The 19,397-nt window shown below is 39.6% G+C and overlaps 1 protein-coding gene across 1 annotated transcript in view; it reads left to right on the top strand.

The window, feature by feature from the left end:
- trpc5a (transient receptor potential cation channel, subfamily C, member 5a) overlaps window positions 1-19,397 on the top strand; it is a 99,919-nt gene that overhangs the window by 65,059 nt on the left and 15,463 nt on the right. The window contains exons 11-14 of the mRNA XM_041779046.1: window positions 713-913; window positions 1,626-1,747; window positions 12,814-13,009; window positions 13,144-13,353. Coding sequence (XP_041634980.1) covers window positions 713-913; window positions 1,626-1,747; window positions 12,814-13,009; window positions 13,144-13,353 — 729 coding nt within the window. The remainder of the gene's footprint in view (window positions 1-712; window positions 914-1,625; window positions 1,748-12,813; window positions 13,010-13,143; window positions 13,354-19,397) is intronic.

Here is a 19,397-nt window from a genome sequence, read left to right as displayed (position 1 = left end):
AACATCCTTTCAAGAAAAAAAAAATCAGAAAATTTCCTAAAAGTTTTCAAAAATACCTGCTGAAAATGTATGTACCTTTTTGCTGAGAAATTCATCAAAGATTCCAGAAAGTTCCACTGAAATTTTCCAAAAGTTTTAGATAATTTCGACAGAAAATTCCTGAAAGATTTCAAAATTTAATCTGAAATTCCAGTTGTGAAATCAACTGTTTTAAATTCCCAAACAAAACCAAGAATTTTCAACAGAAATATTTTCAGAAAGATTTCAGAATTTTCTCATAAAATTCCCAGAAGTTTCAGAAGAAATTCCTCCTACTACATTTGGAATTAAATTTCTATTAACATTTCTCAAAAGTTTCCAAAAACACCTTTTGAAAGTTCCTGATCCTCTCTGAATAATTCCCACTAAAAACTACAGAAAAAAAAATCTCAAAGGTTTCCACAGATCTTGCTGAAAGTTCCTAATATTCCAGAGGTTTGACAATTAGCTGCCTTCAATCTCAAAACATTTTCAATAAATTTCTACAGAAATTTTCTCCTAAAATTTCAGTTTTCCTATTTTCAGCCACAAAAAAATGCCAAGGTTTCCATAAAATTCAATTCAAATTTCCCAAAAGCTTCGAAAGTCTCCATCTTATTTTTTAAGAACGTTTCAGAAAACCTTTCTCCATTTTTTAAATCAACCCCTCGTGTCTCCTGTCTGCTTCCTCCAGTATAACTCCTCTCGACCCAGGGAGGAGTGGGAGATGTGGCACCCCACGCTGATAGCCGAGGCTCTGTTCGCCATCGCCAACATCTTCAGCTCACTCAGACTCATCTCCCTCTTCACCGCCAACTCTCACCTCGGGCCTCTGCAGATCTCACTGGGCAGGATGCTGCTGGACATCCTCAAGTTCCTCTTCATTTACTGTCTGGTGAGTGGCACAGATTACAAACTGTCTTCATGAAACATTTGTTCTACTTCACTATGCTAACTACAAAACAACAGGAAATCATTAAACAACTTGAGTCATCTTCTGGCACTAACTCAGTAACATCCATCACATTCTAGTGAAGATACTAGACTTTAAACCATCCAGTTATGGTGTGCATCTATTGCCAGTTTTCCTAAAGAGCTCTATTCTCAGAGTGATCAACATGCTGCATCTGTATCCTTCATCGATGGTAGAAGGACACTCCAGGCCTATTTCTCTCAAACCTCATTAAGTTATTCTCTAGGGAACTCCTAACCTACAACACGATCCACATGAGAACCCTTTAGCTCCCTGAAGTCCTTAAAATCAATCCCAGAGAGCTGGAGGCACAGAGGACACGTCACTTCATGGCCTGTCATTATCAGCTTTACGTAACGTCACACTGCTGATATCCTGTTTAAGGATAAGGGTTTTGTTTCAGATCACCCTGTAGGATTCGAAGGTCAATCCCTCTAACTCAGTAAGGATGGGGCTGCAACGACTCAACAACGTCACAAATAAGTGATGTAAAATGACGTGTCAAACTAAAGGTCAAAAGGTAAAATGGCGTGTCAAACTGAAGGTCTACTGGCACTTGGTCCGAAATTATTCAAGCTGTACAAACTTGTCAGGGCATGAATGTGTTATGAAGGGAACTATCTGTCCTGTGTAGGTCCTGCTGGCGTTTGCTAATGGTCTGAACCAGCTGTACTTCTACTACGAGACAAAGGCCTCAGAAGAACACAACAACTGCAAAGGCATCCGCTGTGAGAGGCAGAACAACGCCTTCTCTACGTGAGTACCAAACACCAAATACACTCCATGTTCTATGTTTAACTGACGGCAAGGGAGCAAAACACGAGAATTAAGCTGACTAGAGGAATTCCTCCAGTCCAAATGGCACCTAATTTGCACCCCCTGAGTTCACACAGCACCACATTGTCAAGAAACACCTATAATTGGCGGTGTGGCTGCTCTGGAATCCCCCCACCCTTTGACGGGCTTACGTAAAAGTATTAAGCAGGACCAGCACACAGTCCTGGTTTTCTTACGCTGATAAGGAAAGCATAAGGCAGGCAGAGAAGCAGCAAAAATCCCAGAGCAGAGCAGGCATCAATGACAACAGAATGACAGAGATTACATGAGAAGCAGCATTATGGGGGAAGGTTGCCGGGCAAGAGCAGCCAATTGTGTGTAGAGCAAATCAGCTGGTGGTCAGCTGATGAGGGCTTGCATTAGATCTCAATTATGGCGGAGCAAATAATGGCCCAGTAGTAAGGTTGCACTCCACGAAAGCAGTGCAGAGCCGGCCTGTGGCTCCTTTTTCACATGTCGTTGCCCACTCTTTCACTCTTGTTTGTATCTCTATGCATGGTCTTCCTAACCTGACACAGAAAACCTCTTATAGACTGTGTTTGGGAAAGGGCAGAGCCTTTAAAAAAACTCGGAGTGTGATCGGATGAACATTCTGTCTGTCGCATCTTTACGAGCCAATCAGAGCAACAAAACAGGTGACGTCATAGCCACTAATGAGGGGTGTAAGCTGAAGAAATGTCCAAGTTCTGGTATAACTGGCGCTTTAGCAGCATCCACACTAATGTCCTCCGCCATCATTGCACCAAACTCTTGTTGCTGCTTGTTTAAATCACGACTCTGCCGCGCCTGAAAGTACTGCCTATCGACGCTGATTGGTCCTGTCCCTTTCTAACCAGGCCCAAACAGTTCAGATGGGAGCTTTGCCAGATTGATTTGCAAGTGAGAAACACAGAAACAGGCATTCCCATGTGCTTTGCAAGGTTATGATCTGCAAGAAAAGCCCAAAACCTCAGAATAAGTATGCCAATTCTGCGTGACTTGTCTATGACTGATCAGGGTTTGCATTGCTTTGTTCTTGCTGCAGGCTCAGTTGGTCTTTACCATCATACAAATCTCAGTTTTCAATCACCTGGAAATGCAAGCACAGTAGAACATTTTATGCATCAAGAAAATTTAGAAGAAAATGTAATAGAAAGGCTTTCACAAACTTCATACTTTCTTACATTTGCTTTCAGAAGGGTCCATTCCAAAGCATGTTTATGAACACAGCTCAAACAATCATGGTGTTACTATCTCTTGGATGTGAGTTTGGAGTCTATAGTCTAGTCTATAGAGGTGTTTGTTGCTCATATGCAAACACAAACGTGGGTTTGCAACATGGACGAGACATTTTTGCTTGCGGCACATTTGGCTGAATTGTCTCCTTGAATAATTAAGAAATCCAGGGGAGTCACAGCCATATTCCATGAGCTTGGTGTCTGCACACCGAAGCAAACCTCTTGATTTCCACTTAATAATTGTAATACCACAGAACACACTACAGTCCACCCACAGCTTGTGCCAGAAGCACCACTTCACTTTGCTCTGTTAAAGGTATGCACCAAGTCTGGTTCAGTAGAGCTCACTTCCAACAGGCATCAATCCATGTAGCTCAATTAAACCAAACAGGGTGACACATGGGAATGCACAGATGATCCAGTCAACCTGAAAAATAGAGGGCTGTGCACAAAAAGCCAAGTCATTTGTCATCTTTATATAAATATGATGCCAAAAATAGGTGTGTCCATCCTGCCCACATCCCGCACAGATTCAGAAATTCTCTGTTAAATATTCAGAATAACAGTCAGTGCCTATAATTAAAGTCAAACTAGTACATTCACTGAAGCACCACCTCGAAGCTTCCTCTCTGAATGAAGGAAACCCTGAGAATGCGTGACGATGCCACACGTGGATGAAACAGCAGCTGGGAGACTGATTTAACACCTGAGTATGGCTTAGTAATTGCAATATTTACAGACCTTATTTACAAATCATTTATCAGCATTTATTTTTAAATCATACAGAGGTGGAATTGTTTCTTGATCTCTGGAAAATTTGGGCGTCATAAAAACTGCTGCACGCTTCCATCTGCTTTTGCAGACAGTAGGCTAACCTTTACTCTATTTATGCTGACTGATTATTGCCTCGTCACTAGATGCTTAATGCAGTAAGGCCAAATTGAATGAAAGGGGGTGTGTTTTCCCCAAATTAGTGAATAATGACTCAGCATCTCTGCACACCAGTGCGTATGTGCAGTGATAGACCAACAACACAGAAAGGGGAGCATTAAAGCTGTGACTTTTGACTTATTAACAAAGTTTTAGTGCATGCACTTTTTGTGGAGCATTGATAAAGCATCTCCATGCAAATAAAACACGTTCAACCCGAGTGACCTAATTCCCAGCTCCGATATGCAACCTCAGAGGTAAATGGAACTCAGCATAAGTTCCCTAATGATGACTTGGTGCAACATTTTAGAATTTTATAGAAAATCTGTGCATATTTATGAGTCTTTTATGGCACCAGTTTCGATTCAGTGCACCAAAGAAGTCTTCTGAAAGGAATCGAGGACAACTGGAGCAACGGTGTGGTATGCAAATCAACACAGACACACAGACGTGGCGCCAATTATAGCAGTTAGATGGGCTGAACTGGTGAAAAGTTGCTACGCATTTGCTGCCTGTGGAAATAAGTGCTTGCTTTTGGAAATTAGCTGCTATTTCAGATGAGGCCTATTTGCTGAGGGAGAGCTCACATTTTTTAACAGGCACACCAAGGACGCTGTTTGCTCAACAGATCAGTCTTGCATGCAGTTTTATTGATGCCCCCTTCATGCATGCTCTGTGGATCAGACCTTGTCTTTTTCTGCCCTTTTAGTACATGCAAAGCGCTACTCTTTAGTGCACTGGTTCTCAACCTGGGGGTCCGAGACACTGGGAAGGGGTCGCCAGATGCCTTGAAGAAACTAAGAATATTTTTTGCACAACTTGAGCCAATTTTTGCTTCTTTTTACTCCTTTTTTGCCACTTTACACCAAATTTGTCAAATTTTAACCTGTTTTCATCACTTTTTCTTGCAAATTTTTGCCCCTTTTAATACACTTTTGCCACATAACTCCTATTTCTACTACTTCTTCTACTGCTACTTCTTAATCATATTTTAACACCTTTTCTACACATTTTTTCCACCTTAAGATATTTTAGTCACTTGTAAACCCTTTCCATCACTTTTCCCACCTAATTTTGCTTTTGTTGACCTATTATTGTCACTTTTAACCCCTTTTTTTACCAAATTTTACACCTATTTTGCTAATTTAACTATGTTTCACTGTTTTTCATGCCAATTTTTAACCAGTTTCCCTACTTTTTTATATCCCATTTCGCCACCATTTCCCTCATTCCTGCCCGTTTTAAGCCAATATTGACACCAGTAACCATTTTTATTACTTTTGATGCCAGTTTTTGACACTCTAACCCTTTTTTGCCACTTTCTACCAACATTTTAATTTAATTTTTGCAACTTTTAACCCATTTCTGCTACTTTTGAAATCCCATTTCACCACCTTTGCCACTATTTTTTTTGCTATTTTATTTCTGATTTTTAAAAAAAGGGATTTACATTTTTAAGATGACTATATACTATGGCACAAATGAATAAAAAACACAATTTTTGCTTTGATAACAGTGGTTATTGTTATTCAAGTAAACAAATTAAATGTGGTTATCACATACTTGATAACAATAGACCATAATTTTGCTGACTTCATGGCTGGGCCCCAGAGAGCTCTCCTCTTTATCCCCCCTTATAGCAGCCTTCTCTGCACATCATTATTCTCGGTTTTTTATGTCTGTGTTCAACCACCTTCACGTACAGTGGGGGTCCCTGGTCTCTGGCACCTTTATTTTGGGGGTCACGGGCTGAAAAGGTTGAGAACCCCTGCTTTAGTGGACTATGCTAGAAGTCTGTGAAGTTGCTGCCATGTTTTCTGTGTTATTTTCTGTAGCATTAACCGAGCTCTGACCTGGTTGGCTTGGAGCAGTGAAGGTGCAGGCCAGAAAGGGACTGAAGAGGGGGGGCAATGTGCTTTGACATGGGACAGGCTATCTGGGACTAATGTGAGGACATCCTAAAATAGTAGTAAGAGCTATACTGTACATCTGAAATTTTTTTTCATTCACTTTTAAATACAAAGTTAAAAACACCCTCCTAGAGTTGTCACGTCTTCATTAAAAATAGACGTAATCTCCTTTAATCTGCAGAAGGTAAATGAAGCCTGATGTTTGGAGAAAATAAAGTTTTTCTGCCTGGGTTTTTCCATCAGTGATTCAAACTTCCATTTAAATGCCGTTCCGATCCATGAGTGAATATTTTATGACCCATAGACAGAGAGAGAGTGTGTTTTCGTGTGTGTAGGTTCACACATACGGAGCTCGCCGTTCTGCTCCGTTGCTCCGGATAATGATATGGAAACGATTTTAGGTGTCAAGTAGCTCCGGCTCATTCAGTCGACGTGAAGAATATCAATGTTTTTTGCGTGAGTCGGAGGTTTTTGCAAATTGGAAAGTCAGTGGAAGGTTCGGGCTGTTCAGGGACAAAGTTTGAATTATGGCCGCTCTAACACACAGAGACGGAGACGATCTCTGCTGATGGAGGGCAGGCCAGAGCCAAGGCGAGGCAGTGGGCCGAATATTCAGCAGGCCTGAGGTTTGTTTAGATAATAGCTGTATTGATCTGTGATTGAATCCATTACAGTGAGAGTGGTGTGAGGAGAATTAATGCTAAACAACTCATCACATCTCTAACTTTTGGTCCAGTCTGCTTTTATTACAGACAAAAACCTGTGGAAGTTTCTAGATAAACAGGATATCATGTTGTTTTTATGAGTTAAATGCTGGATAGATTCACTCTAAAACACATTTATATGGAGCTGGAGTAAACCAAACTCGTATCAAACTACAACCCCAATTGCCAGGAGAACAAGCTGGATGCTCCCAATCTTCTTTTGTATGCAGGACACAGCGTCCATAATTTCCACAAGGAATTTCAAATTTTGATTCAACTGACCACAGAATAGTTTTCCATTTTTTCTCAGTCCATTTTAATGAGGTTTGGCCCAAAGACAACAGCAGTGTTTCTGGATCCTGTTTACATATGGCTTCTTCTTTTGGCTGAAAAAAGATGGCAGCATTTCTGGATACCAACCACCAGCCTTGTGCCTTGCGCACAGATTTGTCAGATTCTCTGAATCTTTTTAAATTGCAGATGGGAGGACATTCTACAGAGCCCCGTAAGGGACATAGGAGAAAAAAAAAATTCAAGGAAGAATTTTTTTTTTCTTTTTTCTTTTTTGTAAGGGACATAAAAAAAAAATGGGAGAATTTTTTTTTTTTTTTTTTTGGTAAGATCTTGCAAAAGTAGATTTAAATGACATAGAAGTAACTACTTCCGGGTCAAACCAACCAAAACAATGGAGGGCGAGCATCTGTGGGGGAGATTCATTGAATTTTCCTTCGAAATTGGCCTAAAATTTAAAGAAATTCAATCCATGCTTAGTCGCAGGCATGCATGTTGTCTCAGAGAAAGGCATTTGAAGGCATTATGGGTGAAAGGGGACCGTTTCGTCGTAAAACTTACTCGGATAAGGCGTACCTGGTCGAATTCATCAGCAACCAGTTGCAATCCTCTGGACAGCTGCACGGTACAGATGAGTGTGTGCCAAATGCAGAGAGCTAATATTATGTGTAAGTAATGAAAACGTGCAAATGGGTTTGAAAGAGATGGATCCAGGACGGCATTCAGTAAGACAACCAAGCCGTTTAAGTAAATGGAACTACTTTGCAAAAGGAGCTCACTTCATCTGGCACCTGGATTCATACGATAAACTGAAGCCGTAATGAATATGTATCAATGGGGGCATTGTTGGCTTTTTAAAGAAGGTCAAATGCCTACACAACATTTGGCATACACTCATCTGTACCTGTGCAGCTGTCCGGAGGATTACAACTGGTTGCTGATGAATTCACCCAGGTACACCAGATCCGAGTGTTACGACGAGAGCCCCCTTTCACCCAAAATGCCTTCAAATACCTTTCTTTGAGACGAAAAGCATGCCTGCGACTAAGCATGGATTGAATTTCTTTAAATTTTAGGCCAATTTCAAACTTCGGTAGTGTTTTAAAGATATTCACAGGTTCGGCATTTCCAGCATAATAACTCAGCAGAGGATCATCACATTTACAAAAACCCTCAATCACCGTACATATTATGGTATGATTTCAATCTACTATGTCCCTTAAGGGACTTGGTAACATTCAAAGTCATGGAAACTTTTTTCTTGTATTGTTCCAAACTTTTTAGACACAGTTTTTCACTGGTGAAGCTCTGCCCATCTTTACTTCTGAGAGACTCTGCCTCTCTGAAATGCTTCTTTTATACCCAGTCATGTTACTGGCCTGTTGCAAATTAAACTAATTAGTTGCCAAATGCTTCTCCAGCTGTTATTTCAGTTGTGCCACTTACTTTTCAAGTCTTTTTTTTTTGCCCCGTCCCAACTTTTTTGAGGTGTGTTTCTGCCATCAAATTCTAAATGAGCTAATATTTTTCATGAAATAATAAAATGTCTCAGTTTTAACTTCTATTGTGAATAAAACATGGGTTTATGAGACTTACAGATCATGCCATTGTTTTTATTTACGTCTTACACAGTGCCCCAACTTTTTTGGAACTAGGGTTGTATATGCTGTAATTGACCATCCTTATGAGGAACATGAAATATTTCTGTTTGATCTGGAACATTAGATGCAGCCACCAGCATTAAAACACCAACTATACATATTTTTACCCATAAAGCCACTGTGATAGTGCCGCTGAGACGTGAAAGTAGAGAAACTCTCCAGCTGATCACAGCTGTACATCAGTTTGACACATTATGCAAACAGAGCGACCTGCAGCCTGCATCAGCATTCATGAGTTTACAGAGCCTGGATCATTTCCTGTTTGTAATTCTCACACACTTCTCGGTGTTAGTGAGTTATTTGGCGAGATCATTTCCCGTCTTCTCTCAGGTGTCTCACCTCTTCGTCTCCTCCCTCCTCCTCATCGCGCTCATCTGTACTTCACACGCTCTTATCACCATTTATGTGTTACATCCATTCACACCAACAGCTAGGAGAGAGTCTCAGTGTTTGTCTCCACCTCAGATTCACACAATATTCCTCTTTCATACTCACACATTCTTCCTCCTCTCTCTCTCTCTTTCTCTCTATTGTTTCATAACTCCGACACGCTCTTCTGCTTCATTCATCACTCATTAATTTCTCTCTCTCTCTTCATTAATGCACAAACACTTCACCTCTGTACGTCTGCAGAAACTCACACCATCACTCTGCAGCTGCATGCAGCCACACAGACACTGTTTACAGACTGATATAGTGATCATTCGTACACCTTATAACGACAAACAAACACGAAAAGCTAGCACACAACAATAAATGTGAGTATAGGGATGAATATTTAATGCAGCACAAATAAAACAGCCTGCAGACACCTCCTCCCTCTCTCTCTCCCTCTCCCACTCTCTCTCTCTCTCTCTCTCTCTCTCTCTCTCTCTCTCTCTCTCTCTCTCTCTCTCTCTCTCTCTCTCTCTCTCCCACTCTCTCTTTCTCTCTCTCCCACTCTCTCTCTCTCTCTCTCTCTCTCTCTCTCTCTGAATCGTTGCTTCATCAAAAATTCAATAACCTCGTCTGTAACCGTGACTGTCACACAGGCTGAAGACAGATCAGGGAGCAGAGGAAAGGGAGGGAATAAAAACAGATGAAACGGGGAAAAGATGGAGGAAGAAAGTAGAGCTAACGCACGCTGGTTAAAAGCAAGGATTTAGGTTCAGTGACCTTGACCTGTGACCTCCAAAATATAATCATGTCATCCTTTGTTGGAGTGGACATGACTTAAAAACAAGGCAAGTCTATTGTACAGAACATTTCAGCAACAAGGCAATTTAAAGTGCTTCACACAGGACATTAAATAACGATGACAGAGGGAAAAAGAAACACAATGGAAACATGTTAAACAAAACATGTAAAAAGTGATTAAAAACAGCAAATAAGACCCACAAAAGATAAAAAACCTGGGTTCCTCTATGTTTCTTCCCTTTTTTTTTTTGTTTGTTTGTTTGTTTTTTGTTTGTTTTTTTGTCAGAAACAACCTTGGTCTGTAGACTGGTTTCTGTCCCAGACAGATTCACATTACTGACCTATCCCGGATGCCTGAAACAACTTTGGTCTGGTGACCGGATCCTGTTCCAGACAGTTTCATGTTTCTGGCCGATCCCTCTATGTATATATGCCAGAAAGAACCTTGGTCGAAGTCCGGATTCTGTCCCCACCAGTTTCACGTTTCTGGCCAATACCAGATCCATATCTGAGCTCCAAGCTCTTAACTTAAAACAATTTAAAAGAAACATGTAAAAGGTGATAAAAACAGCAAATAAAACCCCAACAAAGATAAAAACACACATATTAAAGTAAAAGTTACAGTGCAGAGTTTGAGCGAAAATAGAAAATTTGAAAAGTAAAAAGTTTTTTAGTCAAAGGCAGCAGTGGACAGGTGTGTCTTTAACCTTGATGTAAAAGAACTCAGACTCTCAGCAGACCTGATGTTTTCTGGGAGTTTGTTCTAGATATATGAAGCATAGAAAGTGAATGCTGATTCTCCATGTATAGTTCTGACTCTAGGGACACAGAGCAGACCTGCACCAGACCGCCTGAGTGGTCTGGATGGTTCATACTGGAACTAAACCATTCAGTGCTTTATAAGCTAACAGGACTATGTTAAAGTCTATTCTCTGAGAGGCAGGGAGCCAGTGTAGAGACCTCAGAACAGGACTGAAGTGGTCCACTCTCTTGGTCTTAGTGAGGACTCGAGCAGCAGCGTTCTGGATCAGCTGCAGCCGTCTGATTGACTTTTTAGGCCGGGTGTCACATGTAATTCCACCAGTGATTGGCCCGTTTTGCTGTCATTTGAGAAATGCTAGCCATCTGAAATTTTGAGCATTATCTGAGCACTATCCCGCCTAGCAACAACAGTGATAGAAAAGTCTGATTGGATGAATGACTTACCCCACCAGTTGACTCTTTACAACAAATAGAAAAGGTGTTTTGTGTGTTTATGTTTAGATATTGACTGTTACAACCCAAATTCCAAAAAAGTTGGCACACTGTGCAAAATGTAAATAGAAATAATGCAATGCATTGACCTGTATTTTATTCACAAAAGGTTGGTTGCAGTCATGTGATCCAGAACGTCTGTTTGGGGTCAGGAAGTGGGGGACAGCCATTAGGAATGATGGGAATGGAGGAAAGTTAGTACTTTACAGCTCAAAATGGACCTGCACGCTGCGGTTAGCATAGTAAAATTTCTACGTGCATTGAGTATGCTCCCTACATTTTAAAAAACACTGCTTTTTGCCACCATTTAACTGATTTACCTTAAGTGAAGGCAATCGATATCCCAAATTACTCCTGCAGACCTCAAAGCCTCTAGTGTTGTCAGTCAGATGAAGGGAGGTTGAGGGTTGGATCCCCAGCTTGGGCAAGACTCTTGACCCAAATTTGCTCCCACTGCTTCATCATTTGCGTGTAAATGGGTATGGAAGCATATTAATGGAATAGGCGAATGCTGACAGCAAATTCTCCATAGCACCCTCTGCCAGCTGTGAATGGGTGGGTGTGACCTGAGTTGAAGAAACACCTTGAGTAGTTGGACGACTAGAAAAGCTCTATACGAGCTCAAGCATACTCACATTTACTTTAACATTAAAAGGAAATTCTCCTTTCGCCAAAGTCATGCCTTTAATTGAAGCAAGGATGTCCTATCAGCTGAATAAAACTTGTGGGAGGAGTGACTGAGAGATGATGAGCTGTTCATGAACAAGCCTGTTCTACAGAATGGCTCATTTATGAGCTCCAATTTGAGTGCCAGTTTCCTTTCCTCCATCCTTATTCGTTATTTAATCCACATTTAAAAAGCCAAACTGGTACCAAATAGAGAGCCATCCAGCTCTACTGAGCTGAGCTTAAAGATCTGGATCTCTAAAAAGATACCGTTTTTCTGAGCGAGACAGAAGGTTGGTCAGCTTGGGAAACACGAGTAAAGATCAGAGTTTAATGTGCCAAAACAAGAGAAAACTGGACTGAAGTGAACTGGACCGCTTTGTGCAAACAGACCACACAGTGCTTTTTTAATTCCTGCCTGCTGCCATCTCTCCAAGAGCTTTTTAAAGTTTTTTATGCCTGCATATTTTACTACTTTAGGGACACAAAAGTAGCTTAAGAAATACGAATGTTTATATTTTCACAGTTTGGACGCTTGGCATATTCAAAAACAGCTCATAGCATGGCCTTTTAGGCAGCGTTTATCCATGCAGAAATCACCAGTTGCCCCCCAAGGGGAGTTTTCTGTAGCTGTGTCATGTCAATGAACCTTTAACCATAAAGTTATTATTTACCAAAGTATTAGAGTTCCAGTAATCTGATGTGAGTTCCTTATGCTTGACTATAATTTGGTTCTAAGACAGTGAACCGGGTGTTGTAATAGAATATAAAATAAAATAATGGTATTTGAGTTCAGTTTTCACAAGGTTCTTAGTTAAAGGTGATAACTCTGATCTGCCAGTACAGAGGAAGACTTTTAAAGACTGTTTTTGTCTTTAATCCGACCATCCTGACCCTGACAAAGATGGAGGATGATGATGGTTTATGTGGCGTTATTTCTTTGAATGATGATAAAAGAATTAAGTCATAACTAACTAAATAACTTTGAAGCAAAAGTTTGTTCAGTTCAAGTCTGTGAAAGCATTCTTTCTTTATGATTAAAAATGTTTTTGTCATTTGAAGTTCTGTTTGTCTCCTTTGAGGGTCTTTGATGAGTCTTTGTTCTCTTTACGCTCTCTCTTTGAAGAATCCTTTCCAAATTAAAAGTCGTCTCTTGTTTATTCCCTGTGTCCTCAGGTTATTTGAGACTCTTCAGTCTCTCTTCTGGTCCATATTTGGGTTGCTGAATCTCTACGTGACCAATGTGAAGGCTCGACACGAGTTCACAGAGTTCATCGGGGCGACCATGTTCGGCACGTACAACGTCATCTCTCTGGTGGTTCTGCTCAACATGCTGATCGCCATGATGAACAACTCGTACCAGCTCATCGCCGTGAGTCACTACGTTAAATTAACAGCCCATGATTAAAGGGGCAAAACTTGAGAAAATCTTTGTCTAATATTGTCCTAAAGTCTCTGAGATTTTCCCATGTTCTTGTAGGTTAAGCCCTGCTCTCTGTCTTGCAGGATCACGCCGACATAGAGTGGAAGTTTGCCCGCACCAAACTATGGATGAGCTACTTCGATGAAGGCGGGACGCTGCCGCCGCCGTTCAACATCATCCCCAGCCCAAAGTCCATCCTCTACCTTCTCATGTGGCTCCACAACAAGCTGTGCCGGCGAGGCCAGCCGCCCGGGGACGACTCGCACAAGTGTGAAAACCTCCGAGAGTTCACGGTAAAGCTCCTTACATTGTCTCTGCGGACCGGTTTAGAAATATCCGAGGTCTTTAACAGAGGTCTGGATAATATTCTGAAAACTAAAAAGTCTAAAAATGTCCCACTGGTTCTGCTCGGAGGGAGATTTTCTGAGTATTGTTGAAGCAGAGCTGCTTTGGCCGTTTCAGCACCACGGACAGCGACAGCGCTCAGCTCATATCTACAGGGAGCGTTTATTTTTACATCAGTGAAGCTTCGTCCCTTTTTTAATTTATCTCAGACTTTTGGGGATTAGACTAAGGGGTTTATGTTTACTGGATAACAAACTTTTGGACAAATGGCTTTTGGGTAAACTGGGAATTATTTTGGACCACTGAGGTTTGGGAAAAAAGTGCTGTTAGAACAATGGAATGGCACCATTTCAGAACATTTTCATCCCCTTATTGTTAATCAGGTTTTTGTTTATTCAGTAATTTTATCAACAGTCACAGGAGTATCTAAGTAAAGTTTACAAACCTCAGTTCCAAAAAAGTTGGGATGTTGATATCCCACAATGTAAACAAAAACCAAATCCAGCCATGCAAATCCGTTTCTACTTAAATTAAAGTGGATACAGCAGAAAGATAAATATATTTGATGTTTAAACTGATAAGCTTTATTCATTTTCCTCCTTTTCATCCTGCAATATTTTCCAAAAAAGTTGGGACAGCAGCATGTTTACCACGTTACCTTTTTGAAGACTGAAGTCACCATAGCTGTTGAAGAACTGAAAGTAGAATTCTTTCAGCTGAGTTTAATTATCAAGTTCATTAAAGTGTGGTGAAGCTGTTGTTGTATTTTGGACTTTGTACATTTCCTGTCTAGGCCCCACCTTCTTATACTGTGAAGCCATGCTGTTGTAACTCATGCAGAATGTATTGGCACGGTCTCAATAACATAAGCAGGGATGTCTCTAAAAAAGATGTCTAAATGGAAGCATTTGTTTCTCCAAAACCTGAGTGCACCTCTCAGTATGAATGCTGCCTTTACAGATGTGCAGGTGACCCATGCCATGGGGGCTAGTAAACCCATACCCCATCACAGATGCCGTCTCAGATGAGCTCAGGCCCAGAGAAGTCGGTTTGTATTGTATAGTCTAAACTTCCATTTTTAGATGCAGAGACATACTGTGTATTATGTATTGACTGACAATGTTTTTTGTGATGTTTTTCATGTTCTGTTAGATTTGACTCACAGCATGATAATAATGATAATACCTTGGTAAGAGGTCCATGCTATGATATTTATTGCGGTATCAAAGCAAACAACAAATGAAGACCTGGGAAAAAAGCAGCATTGACATTTATTAAAACAGCAGTTGCACTTTAAATATGCGAATATGTCAAAAAAGTACCATAGGTGTCCATTAGGCTTTAAAATATAAACTTATACTTAGGCTCCAGTGTGTTTACTAACCTTCTAAACCTTCGTTGTCCATTGAAAACAGCTGTAGGTCTTAACCCTTGTGCCCTCAACACGCATTTTTGGCAATTTTTCCCAACTTTTATTTTTTGTTTTTATTTTTTGTGATCATTTTGTCAATTTCACAGCTTGTGGCATGAATTTTTACAGGAATTTTTCTTTCTAGTTAAATTTTTAAGATCCAACATGTTTTACTCTTAAATGTCATTCATACTCTCTCGGTGAATTTTTTACCCTCTGAACACCTTTGAGGTAAAAAACTACACGTACAAAAGACTGCTATTAAATCACCATACATCAATACTTTTTCTACTTTTTTTCATAATCTCTTTAACAACTTCAGACTTGCCCAAATCTACCAAACATTCAATAATTTTCAAGATTTTAACCCTTTAAATGCCAGTTTGATTATTTTAAATATTTTATTTTTTACTACAAAAAACACAAAATGTGAATTATTTTCCATAAAATTAATAGTAGAAAGAAGGGGCTTTGGTGCTGATGAGAGTCTTGGATGGGTCAAAGATTAGCAACAAAATTGATTTCATTGCCCTTGTATTTTTTATATTTCATAATATAACGGGCAAAAATATAAGAATTTGGTGCGTGGTCCTACAATGAGTAAATGGTTGAATCTGGTGGAATACGGTAAAAATATCAAATTTCACTAGACTTTTTACATTGAAATGCTGAAATTAAAGAATGCATGATTTTACACTGCAATGACAGTGAGATTAAAAAACGTGGTTTTAATGGAAGTCAATGGGCACATTTTTGCCCTTAAGATGTCAAGAGTGTATTTCTGACATTACATGAAAAATATAAATGTAATCAAATCAATTTTGTTGCTAATCTTTGACCCATCCAAGACTCTTTTCACCCCCAGTGCCCCATCTTTCTACTATTTTTTATATGGAAAATACTTCACTTTTTGCATTTTTTGCTGTAAAAGATAAAATATTTCAAATAATCAACCTGGCATTAAAAGGGTTAAAATTCTGAGAATTATTGATTTTTTTTTTTTTTTTTTTTTTTTTTTTTTTTTTGTAGTTTTGAGAAGGTCTGAAGTTGTTAAACAGATTTATGGAAAAAGGGTAGAAAAAAATATTGATGTATGGTGAATTAATGGCAGTTTTTTGTTTTTTTACATGTACATTTTTGCCTCGAAGGTGTCCAGAGGGTGCCCTAATGTTAAAGCTGGCACTACAAAAAAATACTGATGCAATGAAATCAATTTTGTTGCTAATCTTTGACCCATCCAAGACTCTCATCAGCACCAAAGCCCCTTCTTTCTACTATTAATTTTATGGAAAATAATTCACTTTCTGTATTTTTTGTAGCGAAAAATAAAATATTTCAAATAATCAAACTGGCATTTAAAGGGTTAAAATCTTGAAAATTACTAATTGTTTGGTAGTTTTGAGCAATTCTAGAAGTAAATTGAAATATTCTCTTTATAATCCTAGAGCTATAATTTAATCCTAAACCAGTATCCTTCATTTTTCAAACCTACTCTAGATTTATTTAAATGCACCAACAATAGTCTGGTTTCAATTGATTTCATTTGGTGGATTTTCAGATCCATAGTTTCTGTCATGACCTGACACATAGGATTAAAACGACTGACTTCAACAAGAGACAATGCACAGCAAGGGATCAAACTGTAGTGGGAGTACTGGGAGCACTGGTTTATCCTCCCCGTCTCTCTGTGGCCCTATAAAGCGTCAGCGTTCTTAAATGTATTTATTCACGTGTAGGCTAATGTGCAGCAGTGACCATGTGTCTGTCACTGAACACGCAAACAGGCTGCGTGTCATGGAGCCGTGTGCAGAGATTCATGTTAACAAGTCACAGGAGGATGGACTGATTTACATGATCGCTCAGGTGAGGTTTCTGTGGACTGGGCTGTGATTTCAAACACACACACCAGGGAAAGACGGAGCTCTCTGTTAGAGGGAGATTCACTTATCAGTGTTTTACTCTCACTGAAGAAAAACACCAGAATCTGAGATTAAAATAGGATTATAGATGAGCCAAGGGTTGTTTGAATTCCTCATGTAGATGTGTAACCGATGTTCTGCAGGTGACAGCACGTCACAGCAAAGATCTCCAGATCGAGGCAGGCAGCAGGAGCATGTAAATGATTTAAAAACATCAGATTATAACAGATATTAACCTACATGCAAGCTCCATCTCCTTCACTGCCTCCCTCTCTACTGTTAAAGCTGGTGTGAATTTCCACCAGATGCATGATGGGAAATAATCTCCAAAGGAATCTTATTCTAGTCTTGTAGTTACAGACCCCAAGTCGTTTCAAAATCTTAGCCTGAGGCTAAAATCTCAGCGACTTGCTGACAGATGATCTTCAGATGTGGGAGGGAGGGAGGGTGCATTTGTTGCTGTTATCTATATTTGGTGGTTTGGCTGTTCTGGGATCCCCCCCCCTGTCCTTCCACAAAACAACATGGAAAGCATGAAGTAGGAACAGCACACATTCCTGCAACTTCCTGTGCCTACAGGGAAAGCCTGAGGCAGGGAGAAAAGCAGCAAAAACCCAAAGCAGAGCGGGCATCAGTGACAACAAAATCACACTGATTTAGTCAGGTAACGGAGGAGCTGGGGTGGAGGAGTGTTGCCAAAGCAGCATGCAGAGGAGAGGACAGCTTAAATATAGCGGCATGAGTGCATTTAGCCAGTAAGAGGCTGGCAGTCAGCTGATGAGGGCTTGCGCGAGATCATCTTATTTCAAATGAAACGGCAGCACTTGACACCATGGCCAGAAGTAACACTGTATGCTTACTTTGTTGTATAGTTTTGGCAATAACATTGCATGAATTCTCACGGCACACCTTGACTGGCCTCACACCAGTGTGAAGTTTGGAGGCTCAGGACAATTATTCTCTGTATGTTTGTTAAAAGACCTTCCAGACCAACATCACATTGTTAAAACTCAAATAGCTTTTGAACCATAAATCGTAGCTTCTTATTTGTTATTCCTCTTGAAGCTAGCCATTGTACCATCTTATTGACGCTATCCATGCCTTTGAATCCCTTACAGCAAACTTTCTAGTAAGCCAGGAACTGAGGAGACTTTTCAGGAGGGGAAAGATCAAATCCACACCAGTAAAACAGATATTCAACATCTTTTTATCCATTTTAATGACTTTTCCATCATTTATTACTGCTAGCTTAAATGCAAACTATCATATTGTTTTCCTTCCGTGGGGGTCTGTCAACCAATGGCAGGCTGTTCCTTTCCTGCCAAAATAATAAAAAATATTAATGAAATATATATCTAATATTTTTTAAATAATATATATATGAGATATAATAAAATAAAATGAATATAAAATAAAATAAAAAATAAAAAACAATAATTTAAATAAACTGATCCAAAAATAAAATAATATGGAACTGATAATCTTTTTATCCATTTAAATGACTTTTCCATCATTTATTACTGCTAGCTTGAATGCTAACCATCATATTGTTTTCCTTCTGTGAGGGTCTGTCGACCAATGGCAGGCCGTTTCATTCATGCCAAAATAATAATTTTAATATATATATATATATATATTTATGTATATACAATATATGAGATAAAATAAAATAAATACATGTAATATAAAGTAAAAAATAAAATAAAATAATTTTAAAACTGATATAAAATATAAATAAATAAATAAATAATAACAATAATAATGATAATAAAAACAACAACAACTACAAAAACAACAATAATGATAATAATAAAAATAATTTGTTGTGGCTAGAATTGTTGGCTAATAATAAAGTAATAACTTGGTAAAAAAAAATTTCTGCACTAAACCATTATAAACTGGACTTAACTGCACTGGATTGTTTTGTGGAAATGCACCATAAAGTTTTAGCAGCAATAGCAGAAAAATGGTTTGCCTTTGGATAAAAATAGGAAAACCAGCTTTTAAAGAGGAGTGGTGACAGCAGCACAGCTAGCATCAAAAATAGATCAATTCAAAGCCTGAAATCAATCAGAGCAGAAGAAATAATGGAGCATCCTGCGGAGGAAACCAGGGAAAAAAGTGTTTATTTTTACATGACTGTAATGATGGAGCACATGGGGAGAGACATCAGCTGTTTGTCTATACCGTGTCTATAAGCTCAGAAGAACATCAGCAGAAAAACACGACCTGATAAACACGCTCAGCAGCCCCGTCATCCAGAGACGCAAACGCACACGGTGCAGCTGGCATGTTCACCTCAGCTGCAGTCGGCTGAGTTATATAAGCCCACCAGCCCACATAGGTTCACAGAGCGGCACAGCACTGCAGAGAGCTGATGGAGGGAGGGAGGGTGTGTGTAAACAGAGTAAGCAGAAAAGCAGCATGAGTTATAGAGAGCCATGATGGCTGTGAAGAGGGGGAGGGAGAGATTGTTAGAGGAAGATGAGGGAGGATGGATGCATGTTTGTGTGTCTGTGATAGAAAAGGCATTAAAGTGTGAGTGCGTTTGTTTTTGGACAGCAGGGAGCGAGTGAAAGACAAATGAGAAGCGTGGATGGAGTTAGACGATGAGTGTGAAACATGATGAAAGGGAAATGGAGACAGAGAGGTGAAACTCTGA

The sequence above is a fragment of the Cheilinus undulatus genome, linkage group 22, assembly GCF_018320785.1.
Source record: "Cheilinus undulatus linkage group 22, ASM1832078v1, whole genome shotgun sequence".
Classification (NCBI taxonomy): Eukaryota; Metazoa; Chordata; class Actinopteri; order Labriformes; family Labridae; genus Cheilinus; species Cheilinus undulatus.
Note: the sequence above shows the minus strand (reverse complement) of the source record. Positions and strands in the feature narration are given on the sequence as shown.